The 25,512-nt window shown below is 48.2% G+C and overlaps 1 protein-coding gene across 3 annotated transcripts; it reads right to left on the reverse strand.

Annotated features, from left to right (window-relative positions):
- Positions 1-5,096: 5,096 nt before the first annotated feature.
- On the reverse strand, positions 5,097-25,401 carry VPS16 (VPS16 core subunit of CORVET and HOPS complexes). 3 transcript variants are annotated; one of them, XM_046679248.1, is made up of 24 exons: positions 25,209-25,401; positions 11,893-11,981; positions 11,272-11,369; positions 11,053-11,181; positions 10,828-10,972; positions 10,588-10,703; positions 10,361-10,483; positions 10,175-10,230; positions 9,731-9,820; positions 9,534-9,628; positions 9,304-9,380; positions 8,695-8,826; positions 8,470-8,597; positions 8,299-8,334; positions 7,997-8,105; positions 7,709-7,843; positions 7,507-7,615; positions 7,318-7,415; positions 7,125-7,232; positions 6,726-6,803; positions 6,465-6,634; positions 6,287-6,383; positions 5,487-5,590; positions 5,097-5,371 (listed from the first exon to the last, which is right to left on the reverse strand). In XM_046679248.1, the coding sequence occupies exons 1-24, from the start codon at positions 25,259-25,261 to the stop codon at positions 5,227-5,229; spliced, it is 2,520 nt and encodes an 839-aa protein (XP_046535204.1). In that variant the 5' UTR covers positions 25,262-25,401; the 3' UTR covers positions 5,097-5,226. The 3 variants fall into 3 exon arrangements, with proteins under 3 accessions (XP_046535204.1, XP_046535203.1, XP_046535205.1); XM_046679247.1 differs by having other exon boundaries at positions 8,299-8,337; XM_046679249.1 differs by lacking the exons at positions 11,893-11,981; positions 25,209-25,401 and adding an exon at positions 11,458-11,476 and having other exon boundaries at positions 8,299-8,337.
- Positions 25,402-25,512: the final 111 nt, after the last annotated feature.

The raw sequence follows: 25,512 nt of genomic DNA on the forward strand, positions 1-25,512 counted from the left end.
CTTAAGTGGGCGTTATGTCTCTCACGCCCTCTCACAGGGCTGGTCCAGAGGCGTCATGAAACCGAGAAACTCAAGGCGCCTCTGCCAGACAGACAGTTCAGCCCAAAGGCCTGGAGACCACATGCCCAGTCTCTCGCTGGACCCCAGGGGCAGCTAAGGAGGGCAAGCCCTTCCACACGCCCACTATTCATGTTTCCCAGGAAGTCTGAACTCAGTCTATCTGCACACCGAATGGAAAAGTGAAAAACCTGAACTCAAAGTGTTAAGAAACTCTGAAAAATGACTGTGAGTGTAAGAGGTCCCTGGGGAGCTAGGATAGCCCTGTCCTAGGACCAAACCCCACCAGCTTAGTTTTACCTTATCTGCATCTGACCTACACTAATATTTCTTAATATGTTTCTTTTGATTAATTTTTTTATTTATAGCTTTACTTATAGTCCCATAAAAAGGTTTGCCATGCTTATATTTTCTAAGATACATTGAAATAAATAGCTATTAAAATAAAAATGTTCATCCTTGAAGTCATCTGAAGGATCCCCACCCCATCTGACCACACTTGGGAAAGTGCTGCAGTGGGTGTGGGAGTCAGAGAGCCCTGCAGTTCAAGCTTCAGCATTGGTTGGGTGATCTGAATCTTCTTCTGCTACTCTTCCCGGAACCTCCCTTGTTGTACTGAGAATTACAGGCATGTACAGCTTGGCAAGTAACCCATTCTCAGGAAACACAGTTCCTTCTCTCCATGAGACAGCTGCACTGTGTCAGAGGATTTTTGGTGTGTGTGCAGGGGTGACAGAACCTCAGACTAAGGAGAGGCAGGGTGTTGAGTGTCCCATTCTGGAGACCCTGGGAAGGAGAGTTCAGCTCAGCAACCACATAGACCCTGACTCTGGTGAGAGACAACAGAGTCCCATCCTGGGCTGCCCACCTGTGGAGGCCTGCCCCGCCTCCTCATCCTACCTGCTGCCCAGGATGTCCACAGCTTCTCCCCATCACCATAGGGCAAAGAGCTGTCTTTGAAGAGGAGAGGAGGGGAGAAGAACTGAGAGAGGGAGGGGAGGCAGGCTTCCTGTACCCAGGCCCACCCAAGTGGTAGACTGCTCACCATCCTGCTTTAGTCCCAGCCCATTGGAGCACACACCTACAAGTAGGCACTTGTCAGATACCCAACAGGTGCCCTAGGAGTCATGGGGTTCATGAGAGAAGGACTAGACTAGATGGAGAGCTGGAAGATGGGGTAAAAGACTCCTGTTTCTGTAGGCAAGTCACTTCCCCTCTAGGGGCCTCCTTTCCCATGTAGTAAATGGAACAATGAGTCATTCACTCAACAAATACTTATTGAGTGCAGACCATGTGCTGGACACAGCAGGGAATAAGACAGAAAAGGTCTCTGCTCTCAGGAACTTACATTGTGGATGGGCCAACAGACAATAAACAAACAAGTGAACAAGAAAACTTTCCAAATGCTGTAATGAAAATAAAGCAAGGCAGTAAGATAGAAAGTTGAAGTAAACGAGAGCCAAGTGTCTTTCTAGGCCACAGTTCTACTCCCAAGGGTCATTCACCAGAGCTTTGTACCTAAAAGAGACTGCAGCCCTGAGAAAGGAGCCATTGCCCTGACCCTCACTCCAGGGCTGCCATTGATATCTTAAACTAGAAGAAATGTTTCCACATTCTCTGCCCCCAGCACCAAAATCCTGGTCCCAGGCCCAATCCTAGCCCCATCCATTGGCCAAGACTAGGCCCCACCTATGACTACAGGCTCAGGCCTGCCGTACAACTCACTCAGGGTACAGGCATTTTACACTAATTTCGACTGACCAATTGAGGATTTGAAAAAGATCCTAGTTGTTTTTAAAACATCACTATTTATAGGGGTATGTGTTTGTCAAAAATCAGCAAATGTACACTTGTCAGCATTATATATAGATTTTGTCTGAAAAGAAAAAAATTGCAAATAATTAACTCTAGTTAATGAAGTGCATTCTGAAATATTTAGAGGTAAGTGTACTAATGCCTGCAACTTACTTCGAAATGCATTAAAAATAAGCCAGATTAATAAGATGGACGGAGGAAAGGATAGATGTACAATCAAGTAACTACAGTCATGTGTTGCTTAATGACAGAGATACATTCTGAGAATATGTCGTTAGGTAATTTTGTCATTGTGCAAACATCATAGAGTGTACTGAAGGGGAACAAAACTTGCCACCCCAAAATGTGTCTTTTGAAGATTACTTTAGGCTATTTTTAAGAAACAGACAGACTCAAAGTTTTTCTTATCTTCCCCTTAACTGCCTAAAAGAATTCAGATTAAAAAAACCTGTCTTAGAAAGCAAGCTATCACCTTAGCATAACATGAACTAGGTGGTAGACAGGGAGCAACCTAGAAAGTCTGTTTGTTGTGTCCCCCTCTGTGTTCTTGTTTCTGTGTGGCCAAACACACACTTGTTTTCCAAACGTTTGCTTCTTTTCAGCTACCTGTGAATTGCTTTCCTTTTCTTTGAAGTCCCTGACTCTCCCCACCCCCAACATCTTCTTTTGTCTTTAGCTAAGGATGGTATTTAAGGTGAGGGCTTTGGTCATTTTGGCAAATTACTGTTTTCCTGGGTTTTTCCCATGCATACGTTATTAAACTTGGTTTTTTTCCTCCTCTTAATCTGTCTCATGTCAATTTAATTCCTAGACCAGCCAGAAGAACCCAGAAAGGTAGAGGAAAGTTTCTTCCTTCCCTACAGTACTTAGACAAACCTAGATGGTCTAGCCCACTACACACCTAAGCTATATGGTACTAATCTCATGGGACCACTGTCATGTATGTGGTCTGTTCATAACTGAAATGTCATTATGTGGCACATGACTGTATCATAAAATGTTAATGGTAGAATCCAGGTGGCGGGTATAGAGATGTTCACCATAAAATCCTTTCAACTTAGCTGTATCTTTGAAAGTTTTTATGATAAAATGTTGGGGAAAAAAATCAGTGTTTAACTTTACAAAAAAGTACACAAAGCTACCTTTAATTTTCAAACAACTCTCCCCACAAATAATTCCAGTGCTTCTCCACACACACAAACTTTTTATGAAGTTGTAATCACTATGCTTGTATAAATGTTATCATTGTTAGTTCTCATATATTTGTACAACTTGATGTGTACAGTGATTAATGTTTGCACATCACTTCAGTAGATATGGTGTATGTTATTTTGGGGACATAGGCTTTTTATTGTGTATATTCTAAATGCACTGCCCTGGGCTCCCCTTCCAGAGAGGACAGACTGGATCGTATGGTACTAACCCCTTTTCACTGAGAACAACTAGAAAAACTGGAGAAAACATTTTTTAAAGGCATCAAAGAACTATCAGGGCAGTGAAGAGTTGTGGGGCCAAGACTAGGGAGGAAAAACCCCAGAATGATGATCCCAGTATTCTGGATCTCCTTTCCTCTCCCCAGAGGTGTCTGCTGATTCTGAGAGAGAAGCCTGATAGGCTGTGCCAGACTGTGATTCCAAAAACTGGCCACGTTTCCAGTTCTACACACTCCTCCAGAGCTTTGCTACTCCCCTCTCAAGAGGTGGAGTCTATTTCCCCTTCAAAATGGGTGGGGTAAGCCTATGTGACTGCCTTGATAAATGTGGCAGGTTTGACTGTGTGTGACTTCCAAAGCTAGGTTAAGGAAGGCAGTATGGCTCTGCCTGGCTTTCTTGGGATGCTGCCCTTGCAACTTGGCCGCCATATTGTGAGGTACTGCAGGTTGTAGGTGTCCTGGCCAGCTAAGGTTCCAGTTAACAACCAGCTTCAACTGTCAGATTCGTGAATTGCCATGCCTTCAGATGAATTCAGGCCCCAGCTGTCAAGTCACCCCAATCTTTGAAAGTTCCAGCTGATTTCTTAGACATTGTGGAGACAAACCATCATCTTATCCTGTCCAAATTCTTGACCCACATAATTAGTGAGCATAATAAATCGTTATTTTACAATTTGATTTATATCCCCTTGGAGGATTTGACAAACTTACTTTTACAAATCAGGTGGGGGAAGAAAAAGAAAAAGAAACACCTTACTGGGCTGTCTCTCGCTCTTTTTAACCATGATCAGCCTAAGGGGGTCAAAGAGGGGAAAGTGGGAAGCTCCAATGAGGCCTACCCTCCCTCAGGGCTTTGGTTTCCTCCTTTGTCCTCCTTCTAGACTAAGGGAGCAACAAGAGGAAAAGGTAATGCCCTCTGTTGGATGGGGGCGCTGGGTCATGAAGCCAAGGTGCACCGGAGTGCAAACTGAAGGCTGAAGATAGGGGACTGAAGGGCCACAGTGTTCCTACTGACTGGGGATGAAGCCTCCACTGGGGGGAGGGTGGAGCCAGGGGTCTCCAGTTTGCAGTTCGTCCTTGGAAGAATTAAGATCTTCCTTTTCTTTTCAGCCCAGAGACCACTCAGGAATTGCTCTGTTCACCACTGTTCAGTAGGCAGGGTTTCCAATGGCTCCTCCTCCAACCCCTCCATCCTGCTGGCCACATGACTCTCATTAGTCCTCCAATCCTCACAGTAATACAAACCCAGGGCCTTGCCTCGGGCTCTTCTGCTCAGAGGGCCAAATTCCAGCTCTAAGTCATCCCTCCTCTGTCACCACAGCAGTCAAGGAGCAGCTCTAAGACCCCCAAATACCCAACCTGGTTTCAAATCCCAGTTTTGCTACATACTCGCTGTTACCAAACCTCCCTGTGTCCTCAATTTCCTCTTCTGTAAAATGGAATGATGTTACCTATCTCACAGGGCTGTGATGTGCAGTAAATGAAATAGCAATGGTTGTGTGTGTGTTGTGTATGTGTGTGTGTGTGTGTGATGCTTTATGGTTTTCAGTGCGGTTCTTGATGAGCTGGTGCTTACTAAGTTTTGTGCCATCTCTCTCCATGATCTTCCTAGGGGGCTGTGAGCTTGAGAGGGCTTTCCTTAGTAACTGTGCAGAGGGGCAGGTCTCCTGTAAATGTCACTGGATAAACTTCCCCTCCAGCCCCAACATACTTTTCTTTTTTGCCAAGGTGTCTGGATGGTTCTGCCTCCAGCTTGCTTTCACTTAAGCTGGACTGCATAAGACAAGCACTCTAAAATGTTCCAACTTTATTTACAACCAGACCCCACCCTAGCTCCTCGGCTTTGCTCTGAGGGAGGAGCTGGAAGAGCAGAGACACTTTTGCCAAGCCCAGGGCTCAGGGAGATGTGCAGGGTGGGCCCCTCACTTCTTCTGGGCTTGTGCCCTGGCCTTCTGAATCTTGTCGGCTGTGGCCCCATCTGTGGCTCCGGTGCAGTGGGACAGGACAAGGCTCAGCTCTGCCTCATTCCGGTGCTCAATGGCCACGTCTGCAGCCTGAGCCACATCCCTGCGGTTCGAGCAGGAGGGGAGACGATGTTGGGCTGCCTAAGGGCTCAAATCCTGCCCCTCATCAGCTCAGTGGCTCAGCCACCCAGCACCCACAGGGCTCTCAGCTGACGCACCCAACAAGAAGCAAGGCTTTGACTTTCTGTTCAGGACCCACGCGGGAGGTGTACTTCTTGGCCTCATATTTGTTGTGTTGCTTCATGCAGATCTCCACAAAGGGCTTATGAAAGGGGGTGGGGGAGGAGAAGATAAGGCAGAGCCCTCTTGTCCTCTCACTCACAAGCAAAAGCCCAATGGACACATCGTCCCTATATATTTTATATACCTGTTAGTATGTATAATCCTGCCCCACCCCACCCTGACACACACATACAACAGTTGTGATCTCAACTTTCTCAGGGCAGAAACGACTATATCAAGGATCTGTTAGAGCCTTGAGACCAATTATTTCCATGTGTCCACTCCACCATCCACTGCCACCCCCTCACAACTGGTGCTTCCTGCCCTTTCAGGGCCTGCATTTTCTCTCATTGCCCTTATCCCACCTACCCACACACCTCTGAACTGCCTGCCACAGAAAGCAAACCTCCTCAATAACCTCCACTGCCTCGCAGATGTGCCCTCCTTGTCCCCCCTCTTACCCCCACTCAACTACATTTCCTCAGGCGCATGGCCCTCAGGCCCTCCTTGGGGAGATCAGCTCATGCTCCTTCCTCCCAACATTTTCAGGCAGATTCGGGCCCATTATCTCATGTACCTGGCCCACGAACATGCATACCCGGGAGGCAACCACTAACTACATGGGATAGCTGAACAGGTGTAAGAACGGGCCACCTTGTCTATTCTGGGCCTGGGCCTCTCCCCAGGACTACTCTCCTGGGGGTGGGATAGGGTGGATGGAAGGCCCCTGCCTCACCAGGTAGCCGATGGGTGATTTCTTGCTCTTAGAAAACTTCTCTAGCTCCTCCCAGTCTTCCAGATCTGCCAGGGCAGTCAGCTTCAGCCACCAGAGCCTGTGAGAAAGCTGGGCTTGGAGGTGTTGCAGGAGGGGCAGGTGGTCCCATGACCTCCATGCAGTCCAGGCCCTCACCCACCTCTTGTCAGGGATGCGGAAGTCACGTGCCAGCTGCTCTGCACGTTTGTTGTGGCCACCAAGGATGAGGGTGGTGACCGTGTCATGTAGAGACAGGTCTAGGAACCGGCCCCCTAGTTCGTCTTCGAGGCGTCGCTGCAGCCGTAGGAGCCTCATTTGATCCTCTGTGGCCTGGGGACAGAGATGAGGCAGGATGGGGATGAGAGGGACAAGGAGGGAAGACAGAGAGGAGAGGAGGTTCTCAGAAAAGGGTAGGCCAAACCTTGGCTGCAAACTCATTCTTGGCTTTGTAGAAGGCGTCAGCAGCTGTCTGCAGGGCTGCGACTCGCCCCTCAATACGCTACAAGGGCAAGAAGGAAGCCTGAGCTCACAGCACAAAGGACCTCAGCCCTCCCCACCCAGGCTACAGTTTTCTCCCCAATCTCTGTGCCCAGGGTCACCAGGACCAGCCTTACCCATTGGGTACATGGCTCTGGTGTCCCTAGTGGGAAGACTAGCTCCTCTGCGACAAACCCCCATCCTGGCCTCACATCTTCCCAGACTCTCCCTCAACAGTGAGGACTAGATGGGGTGAGCACCAAATGTGAGGCCTAGTCTCCTGGAGAAAGAACCAGACCAGCAGCCCAGGCCCTGGGCCCCACCCGCTCTATAGACATCAGACCTCCTCTGCAGCGTAGCTGGCTCGGATGTGGAAGCTGCCCAGCTCCTGGTGGTTGTCATCCTGATTGTAAAGGTCCTTCAGCGTCTCTAGCTCCTGATACTTACAGAACTGGGGCCACAGGCAGGTAGTCAGTGAGCCAGGCCAAGTCAGGGGCTCAGGAGGCTCTGCCCCCACCTCTGCCCACCGCACACACCTGCCGGTACAAACTCAGGGCCATGGGCTGGTTCCGAAGAGTCATGAAAAAATCTCCTCGGTTCAGCTCATTCTTCAGGTGCAGCAACACAGTGAACACTGTGGGATGATGAGGTGGGACAGGGACTTCAGCTCAGCCCCTCACTCAGCCCAGGAGCCCCAGACTTGCCCTCACCCAAACCTTGCTCACCCAGGTCAGTATCCCCACTCTCAATGGCCTTGCTCAGTGCCAGTTTGCTCCTCTTCATCTTTAGGAGAAGGGGTACCTGCTCCCCAGAGCGTGGCTCATACTCCAGCAGCTGTGGCGTGGGAAGGAAGGCACAGAGAGAAGGAGCTGGCCTGGGGGCTCTAATAGCCACATCAGAGCGTCTGGGGAGGGCTGGCACCCACACCTTGATGGCCAGCTCTGTGCGGCCGCAGCCATAGGCTCGCGCAGCAATGTCAGAGTAAGAGACACCAGGCGTGTCCCCCAGCTTCTGGTTAATGGCCCGAGCAACATCCTCGTCAGACACATCCTTCTGTTGCACCTGCAGAGAGAGAGGGGTGTCACACACCTGGATCTCACCCCTCAGGGGCCCTCAATCAGGACCCACCTCTTCAGCTCTGTACTTTATATTTCCTACACCTCACCAGGGCCTGGAATCCCCTAAATGCCCTTGCACTCCATCCTACATCTTCACCTTGTAGCAGGCCCAGTGGGCCAGAATCCTGCTGACACCCTGCACTTCAGGAAGGCGCAGGTACTCGCATATCTGGATGGCTAGTGGGTAAAGCCTCCGCAATACAAGCCTGCAGGCAAGGAGGATAAAGGGTACAGGGGTGAGGTGAGCAGAAAGAGAGAGCAGAGTGGCCTCAGACTGTAACTTAGACCTCCTAGGTCCCAGAGAAATGGGTCAGGGGCAGTGACCACAATAGCCCACCAGCAGCTGTAATGCCCGCCCACCCACAGGCCTCCTCCCAGCAGCCCTTGGGCTTGCTGTACCTGTCCAGCAGCACCTGGATGGTGAGCTGCTTGTATCTGCATTTTACTCGGTTAAGGATCCAGCTGGGGAATAACCCTATTTGCCAAAGACCTTCAGGTGGCATCTCCAGCCCCTTCCCCGTCCCCTGCCACCCCTGGCTGTAAACACCCTTCCAGCACGCTTGGGGATACTGGCTATAGGTGAGGGGGATCCCAATGTGGTAGTCCCGAACGGCATTGAGGACACGCAGGTCCTGACACATGCGCACGAAGCTGTCGGGTGGAAATCTGTCGAGGAAACACTTTCCGAAGGAGGCCGCCTGAGAAGAGCCAGAGGGCAAGAGAAGAGAGCTTCCCCCACTGCCAGTCCACCCATGCCCAGTGTCCCCTCCCTCCAGCCCTGCCATCCAGGCCAACCCTGAGCAGACTCTTCTGCATGTCTGGCCGGTGTTCATGTCCTGCGGCCTCGATGCACTGCTGCACGGCCTGGGTCAGCTGCCCCAGCTCCTGGATCTCCCGCAGGTACTCATCTGCCTTTTGGCTCTCTTTCTGGGGTGTGGGGGGAGTTCCAAAGACAGGGCGTCATGACAGAGAACACCCCCACATCTGGCCCCCAGCCCTTCTGGGCTATGGTTCAAATGGGCTGGTTTGGAGGGGCTGCAGAGGCTTGCACCCAAACCTCTTCAGCCCACTCAGGCCACCCCAGGTGCCCACACTCCCCCCTTATCAGCCCACAGTTGCCTGCGAGGGGCCCTGAGACCTCTCGATAGTAGCCCTGACTTGTGCCTGGGCTGGGGATAGTGGGGACTCCCCCTCCCCATCACGACATGGAGGACACCATGTCCCTTCAGTCCAACTGAGCCAGCCCTCCCCAGCCCAGCCTAGTGTCCTGCCTGGATCCCTCTCTTGACAGGTGGCACCTCACTGTGCCCACCCATGCCCAGGCAGGGGCAGGGGGCTGGGCCAATCAGGGGAAGGAGAAGGAGGAGAGCATCCTGGGGCCCAAGAAGCAGCCCAGGGCTTTACCTCATACTCCTTCTGGGCTTCCAACAGCAGTGCTCCAGGGGCCATTGAAGCAATTTTGAAGATCTCCTCACTGGCCACTGTGGGAGGGAGTTAGTGAGTAGGGGATGGGGGCAGGGAACCCCCAGCCCTGCCTCAGTGCCCTGATCCTGCTCTGGAGCACTGGCCCAGGGCAGCTGTGGTGCTGAGGAGCCTGTGCCCTGGGTCACATGGTGCCCTTGTGAGGACCTCACCTGGAACCTCATGCAGGAACTCATGGGTGCTGCGGGAGAAGATGCGGACCCCATCCAGCTCAGGCACCAGGTAGGAGTCTTCATCTAGCACAAACCTGATCTTGGTCAAGGTTCCCAAAAGCAGCAGAGATGGGGCAGGGCAGGTGACCCCCTCCGCCCTCCCCCTCCTACCCCTCCAGGCAGCCCTCAAAGGATACTGGATGCTCTCGGGTGCATCGCCCACCACCATTAGCCGCCTCTCCCAGGCCACCACAACGGCTCTCTCCTTGCTGCGAGGACGGCTGCACCTGTCGGCAGCACCACACACACACATATGTCTGGGACACTCACAGGATACCGGGCCCACGGCCACGTCTCCCACATCACTGCTTAGATTGCTTTGCCTCAGGACAGCCCTGCACATGCTTGCTGCCACTTATCCCATTCCTCTGACTGACTTGTCTGCTTCCCTCACCCTGTGCTCTCAGCTCTTGGGGCATCTGGGGCCCACAGTGGGGTAGGGGTTTCCCTCAAGTGTGCACTGGTAGAGAAGATAAGATGCAAGCTCTACTTGGCTTAGCCAGCAGACAGGATGAATCTAGGTGTCCCAAGAAACAAGACTACGTCTACCGCCACTCCAAGCATAACACCCCCATCCTCACCAGACCATCTGCTTCGGCGGGGCCCGGATGTTGCAGTTGAACTCACACAGCTTCTCCTGAAAGGGTGCAGGGAATGTCATGGCCCTGTCTTAGCAATCACCAGTCTGGTTGAAAAGCCCTTCCCCTACCCTCAAAAGATCTTCCCTGGACAAGGACTGGTGCCGCCATATTGTCCTGGGATCACACCTTGAGTGATGCTGTCCCCATCCAGATGTAGCCCGTGTCTGTGAAGAGCGCCAGGTGTCGGTAGGTGAAGGAGACAGCCATCTGCAAGAAGCTGCTCACTCCTGGGGCCAGGCCAGGGGGCGTCTAGGGCAGGGCCACAGAGGACACCAGAGACACTGACTTCTCAGAGCCTCCCTATTGCCTCCTCCAGCCCCCTCACCCATTTCACTCCCACTCAGGGCTCTCACCACTGAGGAGCAGGCTGCATGGTCCAGGAGGTAAAGATCGGGCCCCACAGCCAGAAGAATGTGTGCCACTCGATCCTGGCACAGTGTGGTCCAGCATGAGGGTGCACTCTGCAGACCTGTGGTCAGGAAAGAAGACAACCTCAGGATGACCAGAGCCCAGAGCTTCTGCTTCTGTTGGTCCCATGGTCTGGAGGCACATCTGTGGGCAGTGAATGCTGTCTCAGGGGTGTCAGGACTCACCTGGCACCTCTGGCATCCTACGGAGTTTGAGGTCACCCACATTGGCACTGAGGGTGAAGCGGTGGGCCCCTGTGAGAATGGCCACCCCAGAACCAAACTCAGTATGGAAGATCCGGGCATCTAGAACCCGGTTCTGGAGCACCTCCTAAGGAGAAGGGCCATGAGTTGAGCGAACCAGGGGGTCACAGACTCTATCCCCCTTCCCCAGGCCCCTGTGGCCCCTACATTGCCCATGCTGAAGTGTCTCCGGAAGTCACCATGAAGCCCGTAAACCAGTACTACACCGTCTTCCTGCACACAGAGCAGCTCCTCCTCAGCTGACCAGCCCAGGGACACCACAGGCCCACTCTTCCACTGCAGAGGAGAAGGAGGTTCCTGAAGCTGTCCTTGGGACACAGAAACCCTGCCCAGCCCCCAGCCCCAGGGCAGGTCTGGGCTGCTCACCAGCAGACTGGCCAGAGGCATACCGGAAGCAGAGAAGATCTCGAGAACCGGCCGTACACTGGCAGCCTTCTCCTTCCGCCAGGGGTTCCTCAGCAGTGCTGCAGTTTGAGAAGAGACCTTCTGATCTAGCTCCACCAGGTCCACCCCATGTGAAGCAGGCCTTATGAACTAGCTCCTCAGGCCCACCTCATATGAAGCAAGCCTCATGAGAACCAGAATTAAAAACATCTCAGGGGGCTGGCCCCGTGGCAGAGTGGTTAAGTTCATGCGCTCCACTTCGGTGGCCCAGGGTTTTGCCGGTTTGGATCCTGGGCGCAGACATGCACCACTCATCAAGCCATGCTGAGGCGGCGTCCCACACAGTAGAACTAGAAGGACCCACAACTAGAATATACAACTATGTACTGGGGGGCTTTGGGGAGAAGAAGAAAAGAGAAAAAAAAAAAAGATTGGCAACAGATGTTAGCTCAGGGCTGATCTTTAAAAAAAAAAAGGATTTCAGTAGGGTGGAGAGGGTGGCATATGCCAGCAAGAACAACCCAACAGCAAGGTCCCCAGGAATCAAGGACCCTGAGTTCATCCCATGGTCCCAGAGCATGAGGTGGTAAAGGGATAACATACCAATGGGGCCCCCATAGGGCGCAGCGGCCACCAGGCAGTCCCTGAGTTCCTCCTTCAGGTCCCAGTCCATGCTGTACAGCTCATATTTCCTGCCCATACAGAGTAAACAGACATTAGCCTCCTCGTGGACCTGTATTTGGATGGAGCCAGCCCCAGAGGACCCCCTAAAGCCTCTACAGGGCAGTCAAGGAGGCCTCCCCCCAGAGGCGGGGAGGAGGGCGTTGACTAGAAACAGCTAGGCCGACAGATCACATGCAACCTTAGGGATAGCAGGTGAGGGAGCAGAGGGTGTTGGCAGGGAAGGATGTGGTTCTTGGGGCAAGTGTCCAAGGACGGCAGGAGCTCCTGGGACAGGCAGGCTGTATAGCCAATATCCAGGGCACAAACTGAGGTAGGACTAGGGTGGGGTGGCTGGCTTGGGCCTGCATTAGGAGGACATAAGACCCTCTGAGAGGGTCTTTCAGGGTAGGCAGCCTTTCTTCTAGTTCTAGTACTTAACACCAACTCAGGTTGTGGGCTGTATACCCAAGGGTCTAGCTCAACACTTGTTGATAATGAACTTAGTTCTAGAGGTACTGAGTTAGCAGGGCCTGAAAGAAACCAAGAGCAGCTCTTCAGTGTGTCCAGAGCTGGGGAGAGAGTCTTGGGTTGGAGATGTCAAACTGTGAATGCTTGGCTCACAGGAAGTAACTGAAACCACAAGCCGGCATGAGATGACTGCAATCTGAGATGTGCATGGATCACCGAGGATGGAGCAGGAGGCTGAGGCATGCCATCGTTTGATGGTGGGAGGTGGGGAAAAGGGGACAGAGAAGGAGTGATCACTATTCCAGCACACCAAGAGAAGACAGTGTTGAAGAAGGAGAGTGTTTTGGCTAATATCATTTCAAGAGCCTTCTCATTAAAGATCAGAAAGATGACCACCGCTACCTTCTATTTGACATTCTTCTTGGGGTTCTAGCCAAAATAATTTCAGAAAAAAATAAAGAGAGGCTTCTATTTTGGAGAAAGAGTGAGATTGCTACTATTTACAAATAATCAGATTGTCTACTTAGAAAATCCAAAGCAGTCTATGGAACAATGAATAAAAGAGCTTAGTAGTGTGATGAACCAAAATCATATCTGCCATCCCAACTAATTTTCTATAACATAGAAAGAACCAGTTAGAAATATAACTTTAAAAAGATCCTAATCATGATAGCAATAAAACTATAAAATCCCCAAGAATGGACCTAATAAAAATTTTTACAAAATCAAATCAAAGTTTACTCAATGATACAGAAGACATGGAGAAATATTCCAAAATGACCTATAAATGCACAAGAATTCCAATAAAAATCACCCTCAATGTTTTGGTGGGGAGGGAAGCACAAACTGATTCTCCATTTCATCTGGGGAAAAGAAAAAAGACCATCTGAAAGAGAAAATACTGGAAAATATTTAAGAACATTTTGAAAATATGAGAACACATATATATCAGATATCAAATACACTTAAAACTAAAATTAATTAAAACTTGTTTTGGCACAGGAAGATGCAAACATGGATCAGTGGAGAACAGAATCCAGAAAAGACCTGGGAATTGAGCTTGTAACAAAGATGGCATTTCAAATTGGTGCAAATTGATACTTGAAATGAGACAATGGGCCATATGGGAAGAATCACAAGAAACAATATTTCATTACTTAATCTCTACAACAAAATATTTTCCAGATGGAATTCAAGATCTGAATGTTAAAAAATATGAAGCCACATCAGAAAAAATCTTGGCTATTTTAACGATCTCAAAGTAGAGACAATTTCTATGCGTGATATAAAACCCAGAAGTCACAAAGAAAAAGAGCAACAAACGGGTCTAAATAAAAATTAAGAATTTCTGGTTACTTCTACATAAAGGGGGGTAAAAACAATACATATTTATACTTGCTTCTATTTGAAAAGAGAAACTCTGGAGAGACTTATAAGAATCTAATAACAGTGCTTACTTGTAGGTGAAGGGTGCAGTCAGTTAAAGAGGGACAGGAGTGGGAATGAGACCTTGAGTTTTTAAACCATATTAATGGTTATTTATTAAAACAATTGAAAATTTAAAGATTAACTAATTCATGTATTAAATACTTGTTTGCATAATACAAATACATAATATGTGATATAATACAAATCTAATATATAATATGTATTAGATAATTAACTAATTAATGTATTAAAAAATTTTATGCATTAAAAAAAAATTCACCAAAAACAAACTAGGAAGACAAACTATGAAAAGGGAAAAAAAATGTTTGTGACTCATGTGAAAAAAGGATATTTTCCTTAAAAACACAAAAGGCTCTAAATAGTTTTAAAAAATAAAATAAATGGTCAAGGGCTATAGCATACTACTTTATGTGAAAAAAAAATTTTTTTTTTGAGGAAGATTAGCCCTGAGCTAACTGCTGCCAATCTTCCTCTTTTTTCTGAGGAAGACTGGCCCTGAGCTAACACATGCGCCCATCTTCCTCCACTTTATATGTGGGATGCCTGCCACAGCATGGCTTGCCAAGCGGTGCCACGTAACTGCTGTGCCACTGGGCTGGCCCTATGTGAAAATATTTAAAAACTAAACATAAAAATCTTGAAAAAAAATAAACTATTTAAAAGTCTTTCTGAGGAAGACACAAAACCCAGAAATTATCAAGGAAAAGACTGATAGGTTTTACTGTATAAAAATTTAAAATCTATACACTAAAAATTAACACACAAAATAAAAGCCAAGTGATCATTGGAGAAAATCTTTGTAACATTTGTAACAAAGGGTTACCAGGGAGAACATGTAAAGAGCTCCTTTACAAATCAACAGAAACAACACAAAAGAAAAACAGTCAAAGGATATGAATAGACATACCTAACGACTAGGTAAATATGAAATAAGAATTATTTTTTATGTTTTGGCCTTCTGAATGGCAAAAATTAAGAGGCTAATAACATCCAATATTGGTGAAGATGTGGAAAAACAAACACTTTCATACATTAGTGGGAGTATAAATTGGTCTGGCTGTTACGGAAGACAATGAACTGCTATCTATCCACCTTTTAAAGGTGTACACCTTCTGACTTAGCCACTTCCTTCCAAGAGTGTAACTTATAAAACTGCTTGCACAAGTGCACAAAGGTGTGAATACACTGCAGCCCTATTTAAAATAGTTCAAAAAAATCCTTAAATGTCCATCAAAATGGGACTGGTTAAATAAACTATGGTAGGCCCATTCTGGGGAATATTATGTGGCCATTAATAAGGTGACTCTATGTATATTGACATGAAATGATCTCAAGATATATTGTTAAGTTAAAAAAGCTGCAGCTCAATATGAACCATATGAACCCATTTCTGTAATAGGAAAACTGAGCACATTTTTGACAAGCATATTTATAGATAATCACGTGTGTAAATACACAGAAAAACACCCAGAGACACTAAGCTGCACCAAGTCAGAGACTGTGGTTACCTTTGAAGAGGGTGGTCAATCAGGGAGAGCTGTAGGGGGACTGCCAACTTTTAGGCTGTATACTTTTGTATTATTTGAGTTTTTATAACCCCATATGCATTTCTTTTGATATTTTGCTCCTCAAATCATTGGATGAAAATCTGATAGGAAAACAGTCACACGGACCTAGCCAGTTGTCAATTCATTGCCGCTCAGCTCCAAATTCAGCATTCCTTTAAGCATTTCTCCTTCACAGTGAGAGTGATGTTAAGCTTTCTCAGTAGAGGGCACTGGAGGGACGCTGCATGAGGAAGGGGCTCTCCTGCTGCTTCCAGCCGGGCACAGCCAGCTAGCAGCCAGGCTGTGAGGACATCTGGTGGTGCTCTGCCTCAGTCAGGCAGCAACCTCCAAGGCTCTCCCAGACTGGCATCACCTTCCCACGGCTCCCTGGACAGACACCACATTCTTGGCCTCTTGCCCATGCCAGGCCCCACTTCCTCTGCATGCCAAGATGCCTCCCCACTGGCTACCCTACCTGCGCCCTTGAGTGTTTCCACTGACCCCACTCTACATACCCATGTCACTGATTGTGGCTCACCTTATAGACACCGTGGGCTCCAGGGTGCCTGCCTGAACCAGCTCCCCCACTAACCCTGCACCCCCACACCCCTCGTCACCAGTTGCAGCTCACCTTTGCCCCCCTACGCTCTGAATCCCAGGGGGTTGCTTCTTGCTTGTCCAGCAACAGTGTACCAGCTGGCAAACCAGTGAACTTCTCTGCCATCCAGTGGGCTGCAACTGTATTTTCTCCAATAAGGTCTGAACCCCAGCCTGGGGAAGGGTCCCCCTTCCTAGTTTCTAGTTCTTGGGTATTCTCCCTCAGCCATAGGCTACCATATAAAATTTTCTTATATCTTATAGTTACTCTTTTATCACAGTTTAATAATTCTTTTTTTTTTTTTAGGAAGATTAGCCCTGAACTAACTACCGCCAATCCTCCCCTTTTTGCTGAGGAAGACCGGCCCTGAGCTAACATCCATGCCCATCTTCCTCTACTTTATATGTGGGACGCCTACCATAGCATGGCTTGTCAAGTGGTGCCATGTCTGCACCCAGGATCTGAACTGGTGAACCCTGGGCCACCGAAGCAGAACGTGTGCACTTAACCGCTGTGCCAGCAGGCCAGCCCCAATTAATAATTCTTTATATTCATTAAACTTTACTAGTTTAAGTCTCCTGACTGGACCTAGACTGACATAGACTTGGTGCAGGGAGTGGTCCCAGGAGATAGACCCCCTAAAGATGAGCTCTGGGGATTGGTTTGGTCGTGTGCTTGGGCTTGAGAGCAGTATTGAGCTCCCTGCCAATGGGAAACGGATGCTAGTAACCAAGTGAATGCAGTGGCATCACAATTAACCAAGTCTGCAGTTTACTGTGGTGAAATGCCAAGTTGAACATGTGCATCGAGAGTGACTTTGGTGCATGATGATTATAAGGGCTGTGGTGTAGATGGATTATTCTGAGTGCACTTGAAAATTTGCAAAGAGAAAATGACAAGCTTGGGTCCATTAACTTTCAGTGCAAGTCATGGTCTAAGAAGCAGAAAGCTTCTATAACAGCCCTAAAAGAATCTCTTATTTCTTGTAGCCACACAGCTGCTACTGCTGAAAATCAAATGCAAAAGTGAACTGTGCGGGCTGTTAAATTATGACAGTTGAATTCACTAACGCACCATTTCTCATGTGAAAATTAGGGTACTGTTCAAGAAAGAATGGGATCCTGAAACAGAAGGGGGATATCTGGTTAGACCCAGATGAAACTGACAATCTTGAACCCCCAAGTCATTCTCAGCCTTCCTTACCAGTGGAAGTAGCTCGCCCTCCTGTGTCCACCTACAGGTGGTGGGTGTCCGAGATTAGCCTTCCTCTGCTTGCAAACCCTGTGATGACCTCACTTAGGGTAGATGTCTTGAATGCCTCCCTCCCCAGGGCTGACCTGGCTAACACTACAGCTGAGTGGCTAATCTGCCAACAGCAGAGACCAATACATGGTCCCAAATGGCACCATTCCCAGAAGACCAGTCTGCAAGTTGATTATATTGGACCTCTTTCATCATGGAGGGGGCAAAGATTTGTTCTCACTGGAATACACACATATTCTGGATGTGGATTTGTCTTTCCTGTCTGTAATGCCTTTGCCAGCACCCACTATCTGTGGACTTCTGCCTTATTTACCTTTGTGGCATTCTGCAAAGCAGTGCATCTAATCAAGGACCTCATTTCACAGCAAAGGAAGTACAGCAGTGGGTTCAGGTCCATAGAATCAACTGGTCTTACCATATACTCCATCACCCAGAAGTGGCTGGCCTAAATTTACTGACAACTCAGTTATAGTGCCAACTGGGAGACAGTATCCTAGAAGGATGGGGTTCTATCTTATAAGACGTAGCTTATGCTCGGCATCAGAGACCATCATATGGTATTGTCTCCTCCATAGTCAGAATACATGGGACCACGAATCAAAGGGTGGGAGTGGGAGTGGCTCCTCACTATTACATCTAATGACTCTCTTACAAAAATGTTGCTTCCAGTTACAGTAACTTTGAGATCTATTGGTTTGGAGAGCTTAGTCTTCAAGGGGAGAATGTTTCCACCAGGGGACACAACAATGGGTTCACTGAATTGGAAAATAAGAGTGCCACCTTGCCATTTTAGGCTCCTTATGCCACTGAACCAAGAGGCATAAGAAAATGGGGTTAATTTACTGGCTGAAGTGAACATCCTGATTACCAAAGGGAAATCGAGTTGCTGCTACACAATGGAGGCAAGGAGGACTACGTCTGAAACCCAGGGGATCCTCTGAGGCACCTCCTAGTACTTCCATGTCCAACAGTAAAGGTTAATGAAAAACTACAGCAACCAAAAAAAGCTGTAAGACTCAGGAATGAAGGCTTGAGTCACTCCACTATGTAAGGAACCCAGAGCAGTGCAGGTTCTGGCTAAGGGCAAGGAGATATGAGATGGGCTGGTGAAGAAGGAAACCACAGATATCAACTATGATCTCGTGACCAGTTACAGAAATGAAGGTTGTAGACACTTTGCGTATTTCCTCTATGCTTGTTATATGCATGTGTTTATAAGTATATATTAGTCATCATCTTCTCTCTCCTTCTTCTCATCTTTATTTTATACACAAATTACCAGACATTAACTTTACAATTTAATTTTTAGGTAACATGGGGCCAGCCCGGTTGCGCAGTGGTTAAGTTCGCACGTTCAGCTTCTTGGCAGCCCAGGGTTCGCTGGTTCGGATCCCGGTGTGGACATGGCACTGCTTGGTGTGCCATGCTGTGGTAGGCGTCCCACATATAAAGTAGAGGAAGATGGGCACGGATGTTAGCTCAGGGTCAGACTTCCTCAGCAAAAAAAAAAGAGGAGGACTGGCAGTAGTTAGCTCAGGGCTAACCTTCCTCAAAAAAAAAATAAATTTAAAAATAATAATAATAATAATTTTTAGGTAACAGAATACTCAATGGGACTGTGGCTCAGTTTGAAGAGTAATTAATACAGTGGTGGATACAATGACTGTTAAGACTGTGTCTTCTCATTTTGGGAGAGTAATTTACTTGTAAGAAGGATAGGGCTATCTTGTTAAGCAGAAATATAGACTTATTTTGTTGTTGCAAGGGAGTTCAAAAGCGTGTCGCCGGGGCCGGCCCTGTGGCCAAGTGGTTGAGTTCACGCGCTCTGCTTCGGCAGCCCAGGGTTTCGCCGGTTCAGATTCTGGGCACGGACACAGTACTGTTCATCAGGCCATGCTGAGGCGGCATCCCACATGCCACAGGTAGAAGGACTCACAACTAAAAATATACAACTACGTACCGGGGGCTTTGGCGTGAAAAAGGAAAAATTAAGTCTTTTTTTTTTTTTTGGAGGAAGATCAGCCCTGAGCTAACATCTGCCAATCCTCCTCTTTTTGCTGAGGAATGCTGGCCCTGAGCTAACATCCATGCCGATCTTCCTCTACTTTACATGTGGGACGCCTGCCACAGCATGGCTTGACAAGCAGTGCCATGTCTGCACCCGGGATCGGAACGGGCCAACCCTGGGCTGCCGAAGCGGAATGTGTGCACTTAACCGCTGCACCACTTGAACCGGCCCCAGGAAAAGTAAAGTCTTTTTAAAAAAAAAAAAAAGTGTGTAGCCAAGTAGCCAAAGAGTGCCAGTATCAATTTTTGCCTCCCAGCTCCAAATTCACCCTTCGATACAGGCTACACAGTGAGCCGGATGTTAAGCTTTTTTGGTAGAAGGCGCTGCAGGGACACTGCAGGAGGAAGGGGCTCTCTAGCTGTTTCCAGCAACTGCAAAGTCAGTCAGCAGTGTGGGTATGAGGACACCTGGTGGTGGTCTGCCTCAACCAACTGCCTAGCACACACAATCCCCTGGTGACTTCACAGCCTTGGCCTCAGACTGGTGTCCATCTTCCCACAGCTCTCTCCACACAGACACTGCACGCACCAAGTCTCCTGTCCACACTGGTGCTCCCACTCCCTGTGCAAGCCCACGAACCTGACCACCAGCTGTGGCTCACCTGTGCCCCATTTATGCCCTAGAGGGCTGCTTCCTTCTTGCCCAGTGACTGTGGACCAGCTCTGGCCCAGGCAAACCAGCAAACTTCTCTGTCATCCAGTGGGCTGCAACTACATCTTCTCCAGCTTGGGGAGAGTACCCCCCTTCCAAGGTTGTCCTCTCTTGGGTACTCTCCTCAGCCCCTGAGGAGGACAGTTTTATTTTATCTTATAGTTACTTTATCATGGTTTAATAGTTCTTTATATTAAACTTCCCCTGTTTAATCACTGTATAGTTTCTGTTTCCTGCTTAGACTCATACTGATGTAACCAGTGTAGCACTCCACAGACTACTTTCTTCTCACAAATGGGTAAAAAATATGACTTTACAATGGAGGATGTGGCCACCAGCATCTGAACCCACTGGTCCACCTCAACTTCCCTCACAGCAGACAGCCTGATACACTGATGCCTCCAGATATGAGGCAGCACAAACAGCATCATCTACAAACCGTTTCCACCAAAAATACTCAACCTGAATCTAATCCAGCCTTTAGGTCTAAGACAGTTTCAGGAAACACAGGCTTCGATACAGAAAAAAGTTTAAAGGCACCACAAGAAAGCAAAGGGACAAATCTAGAAGTGACTTGGTCTCTTGAACAAGCCAATGTCATGAAAACAAAGGGTAGGGGTGGGGTGGGGATAATAATGTTCACGTTTACAAGAGGCTTAATCAAGAGAGGTAAGCAAACAAGTAATTCTTATTTGGATCTTGATTTGAACAAACCAGATATAAAAAAGACAATTTGAAGACAACTGCGCAAGTCTGAATAAGGGCTGGCTGTCATTTTAATGTTAATTTTGTTAGGTGTGAAATAGAGTATTTTTAGAGGAAACTGTGGGGTTTTTTTTAAGGTAATGCACATTGAAGTTATGTCTGTAGTCTACTTTAAAATACAACAGAAAAAGTATTTGATTGAAAAGATAGGTCTGGAGTTTGTTTTTAAACAGTCCCCAAAAAGTGTGTGTGTATTGGGAAGATGGGGAAGAGATGAAATGAGAACGGCAAACTGTTGATATTTGTTGAAGCTGGGTGATGAATACACGGATGTTCACTAAATTACTAAGATTTTTTAACTTCTAAAAGAGTTGAAGCAAATATCACAACACAGTAACATCAAGCCTAAATAATGGCTATGAGGGTGCTCATTCTACTCTTTTACTTTGTTGTACACTTGAAAATTTTCAAAGTAAAAGGTTAAATACAATTTCCAAGAAAAAAGGGGGGTTTACTCTATCCAATGCTCCAGGGAGTCAAGCTCAGATGAGGCCTGAGCTGTGTCCACTGCAGTAATGAGATATCACTGAGAACAGGGCAGGCAGACCAGAGCAGTGCTCAGTGGGAAGAGAGAAAATGGAAGTAAGTATAGACAGCAGTTTTCAGACACTTGCAGGGGGCAGAGAAAGACGGGACAAGGAGAAGGGACCTATTTATTTTTTGAATAGAGAAGTTTATTTATTTATTTACTTTTTGAGGAAGATTAGCCCTGAGCTAACATCCACTGCCAATCCTCCTCTTTTTGCTGAAGAAGACTGGCCCTGAGCTAACATCCATGCCCATCTTCCTCTACTTTATATGTGGGACGCCTACCACAGCATAGCTTGCCACGTGGTGCCATGTCCGCACCCAGGATCCGGAACCAGCGAAACCCTGGCTGCCGGAGCAGAATGTGCGAACTTAACCGCTGCGCCACCGGGATAGCCCCTCAACCTCTCTTCTAAGAAGAGTTTCAGGAATATATAATGTATCTTCAGTCTCCTTTCTTTCACCATAAGGGACGTTTCTAAAGTACCTGAAACAATGTGTTCAAAACCCAGCTCACCTCTTCTCCACCAAACTCACTCTTCCTTTCTCATTATCTTAAGCCAAAAACCAAGTCATCCTCCATTCCTTGCTCTTCTTCCTCCCTACCAAATGCAACCCATCACAATCTCCTTCAATTTTACCTCCTAAATCTCTCTCAGACCGGTCTCTTCCTCTCCATGCCCACCATTACCCGCTCAGTACTCACCACCATCAACTTCTCCCTAGTCTGGTCCACCAGCCTCCAAACCAGTCTTCCTTGCTTCCATTCTTGCTTGCCCCTTCTGACTTGTCCCCCCATGGCCTCCAGAAGGAATTAAAAAGACACACACATCTACAAATCCAATCACATCAATCCTGTCATTAAGGCTTCCCATTGTTCTTCAAATAAAGGTGGTCTTCAAGGCCCTGCAGGGTGTGGCCCCCAAGGCCTAGAAGAAAGGCATCAACCTGACCTCTTGTCCTGCCCCTGCTGCCTGTGGCACTGCAGCCACACTGGCTCTGTTTCAGTCACTGAGAGTGTCCCAGTCTTTCCTGCCTCAGGACCTTTGTTTATGCTCTTCCCCATCCCACTCCCTGCATCTAAGTTTACTCATCCCCTGGATGGGGTATTACTATCTCCTTCAGAGAGTCTTCTTTACCTCCAACCTCCCAGTCTGTTAAATGCTCTCTTAGGACCCTATACCCCTCCTTTATAATGATTATGATTAAACAAATCCTGAGTCATTAGTGGTTATCAACTGTCTCCCCTGCTGGCTATAAGCTCTATAATGGCAGACAGGGTTCACATCTTTTTATTGGTCAATACACACTCAGCTTGGCAAAGGGTTGGGCAAAATTAATTAATGGGATTAGCCCAAGCTGGGTTTTTAGGATAAAAATGGCTAAAATTCTGGAGCACCATAAGAACTAGTCATGATTTCCTCTCCTTGACTTCCCAAATTCAGTGAGGTTTCCAGAACGTTACTTCCAAGGCAAACAATCCTATTCTATAGATAGGGGTTCAAAATGTTAACGTCTGCGACCTGCTTATCATTCATTCACTTACTGGAACATGTATTATGTCCTGATAGAAGGCTATACACAAATACAAATAAAACTAAGTATCTGCACTCAAAACATTTCCACTCTGGTGGAGAAGCTGGAACACACTATTATATTTCCCCGTTTAAAAAAAAAATCTTATGCTTTAGCAGCACACATTGTAGAAAAGGACTGGGTTCAAGTCCTGGCTTCACCACTTTCTAGCTGTGTAACCTGGTCACCTAACCTCTCTGTGCCCAGTTTCCTCATCAGTAAGATGGGGCTAACGATGTCTACCTCATGGGGTTGTAAGACTTAAGTTAAAATACATAAAGTATTTAGCACAGTGTCTAGTGCATAGAAAGGCTCAACTCTGTTAGCAAAAATAACATAGCCTCCACAGCAAGGCTTAGAGCTCTCCTCCTTTCTGGCAGTACAGCACGATAAGGGTATGCTAGCCACACAAGTCATGTCTATGGCATATGCTCAACACTTACATTCATTTAAAATTTTACCAGTGTTATCAACAAAACTAAGACTTCATATGATAAGCAGGAGCCCTGTGGTAATGAGGTCACCATCTTTAGTACTCTCTGATTTCGCAAGCCTGTGCAGGCAACATGTATTTTAAAAAGTAATACGAGTTAATATTTTAAAAAGTGTATGCTACGCATGTAAACAAAATTACATGGCTACTTTAGTCAACAGCCATCCCTTCTCCACAAAAAGAGTTGAAATCACTGTTATTTTCTACTACCTTTACTGATTTTTAACTACATTTTTGCAATTTTTCCACATTGTATATGCATGTTTATAAGAGAGAAGAATTATAAATAAACACCAAGTGCAATAGATCTCTAAGAGCTACCACAAGGCATTCGTCCACCTTAGGAGTGTTTTTTTTTGAGGAAGATTAGCTCTAAGCTAACATCTGCCACCAACCCTCCTCTTTTTTGCTGAGGAGGATTGGCAAGATTGGCCTTGCAGTAATATTTGTGCCCATCTTCCTCTACTTTATATGTGGGACACCTGCCACAGGATGCCTTGATGAGCAGTGTGTAGGTCCACGCCGGGGATCCGAACCAGCAAACCCCGGGCTGCCAAAGCAGAGAGCATGAACTCAACCGCTGCGCCACTGGGCGGCCCCCACCTTGGGAGTATTAAGGGCTGACATTTTCTGTATCAAAAATTACATCGAAAAGTTCTAATATGTGAGTAAGAATGGTATACAGTTTCTCTAACACAAATGGGAGTCTTTTATTGAAATCAGACCTGAACGTGATGTCTTTGTGATCTTCAGTTGCAATCAATAAAGTATTTTTAAAAAGCTTTACTGGGCAACTACCACATAGCAGGCACTGTTCTAAATAGGTATTGGCGATAAAGAGATACAAGAAACATAGTCTCAGCACTCAAAGAAATCTATACAAATATTGCCTTCCTGTGCCATACATAACAGACCCCAGCACCGGGACCTGTGAGTCCCAAATGCAAGTCAGCTGACTCTCCTGGGGTTGGACCAGGGAAGGTTTCAGAAAGAACCCTTGAACTAAGTCCTGAAGGATGAGCAGGAATTCTCCAGTGAGATAAAGAGAGAAGTGGCAGTGCCCAGAGAGGGAATTGCATGCAGACTGGTGCAAACACAAGGAGCTATAATACATATGGTGTGTTGGGGCCTGTAATTCTGTGCAACTGGAGCACAAGATTTGGGCAGGAGAGGGGCAGGTGAAATTGGAGAGACATAGAAACTGATTTATAGTTGTTTATAGATGTTCCACGAGAAGGAGTTTGTACTTTATCCTATAAAGAACGGAAGCCATTGAAAAATCCTAATCAGGGTAATGATGTGATCGGTTTACACTTGAGAAAGATTAGTGATGTAGCAGGCGACCGCTCCCATGAGAGGGCTGCGCCTAGCTGGCAGTCCTCCCTCGCGGTGACCCTGGGTTCACTGACGACTCCCCCCTTCTCCCAGCCGTGGTCAGCACTGTTACCCGGCCCGCCGCGGGATCCCGCCGCCCTCGGAGTGCCCCTGTGTTCTGACTTTAGCAGCGCTTCCCGGCAGGAGACTGGGCACTCGCTGTCACCCGTGGGCGCCTCCCTCAACGTGACCCGAGCATCCTTCCGGGGACTGAAAGACCTGGGCTTCAGCGTTGGGCTCCGCTCCTACTTGTGTGACTACAGTGTTGCCTCAGTTTCCTTCTGTGGAGGAGGGGAAGGCCCGGCTTCCTCCCCACAGGCGGCTGTGCGTTAAGTGGTAGACGCCGGGGCAGAGCCGGCGAGGGGCGGACCCCAAGCCAGCGGTGACAGGGGCGCGCGCCGCCGGCTCCACCCGGAGACCGGAGGCGGCAGGTGAGGCGGGTAAGCTGGGCCGTGGGCGGGCGGGCGGGTTGCTCACCGGTAAAAGGCGGACTCCCCGAGGGGATTCCAGTTCGCCGTGTAGCAGTCCATGGCTGGTGCGGGCGGCGGCTGGGCAGCGCTGAGGGGACACCCGCCTAGCGGGTTCCAGGCCGGAACTTCCGCTTCCGCCCGTCCGGGTCACGTGGCGAGGCCGCCGCCGCGGCCATCACCACTGTGGGCAGCTGCGTTCAGCCGCCGCCGCGCCCCCGCCCACACCCGGGCCGCGTGCCCGCCCGGGTGGGCCCGGCCCTGGCTGCTGGCCCCCGCGGCGGCCACCCCCGCCAACTTCCTCTTCCCCTCGG

The sequence above is a fragment of the Equus quagga genome, chromosome 12 (assembly GCF_021613505.1).
Source record: "Equus quagga isolate Etosha38 chromosome 12, UCLA_HA_Equagga_1.0, whole genome shotgun sequence".
Taxonomy (NCBI): domain Eukaryota; kingdom Metazoa; phylum Chordata; class Mammalia; order Perissodactyla; family Equidae; genus Equus; species Equus quagga.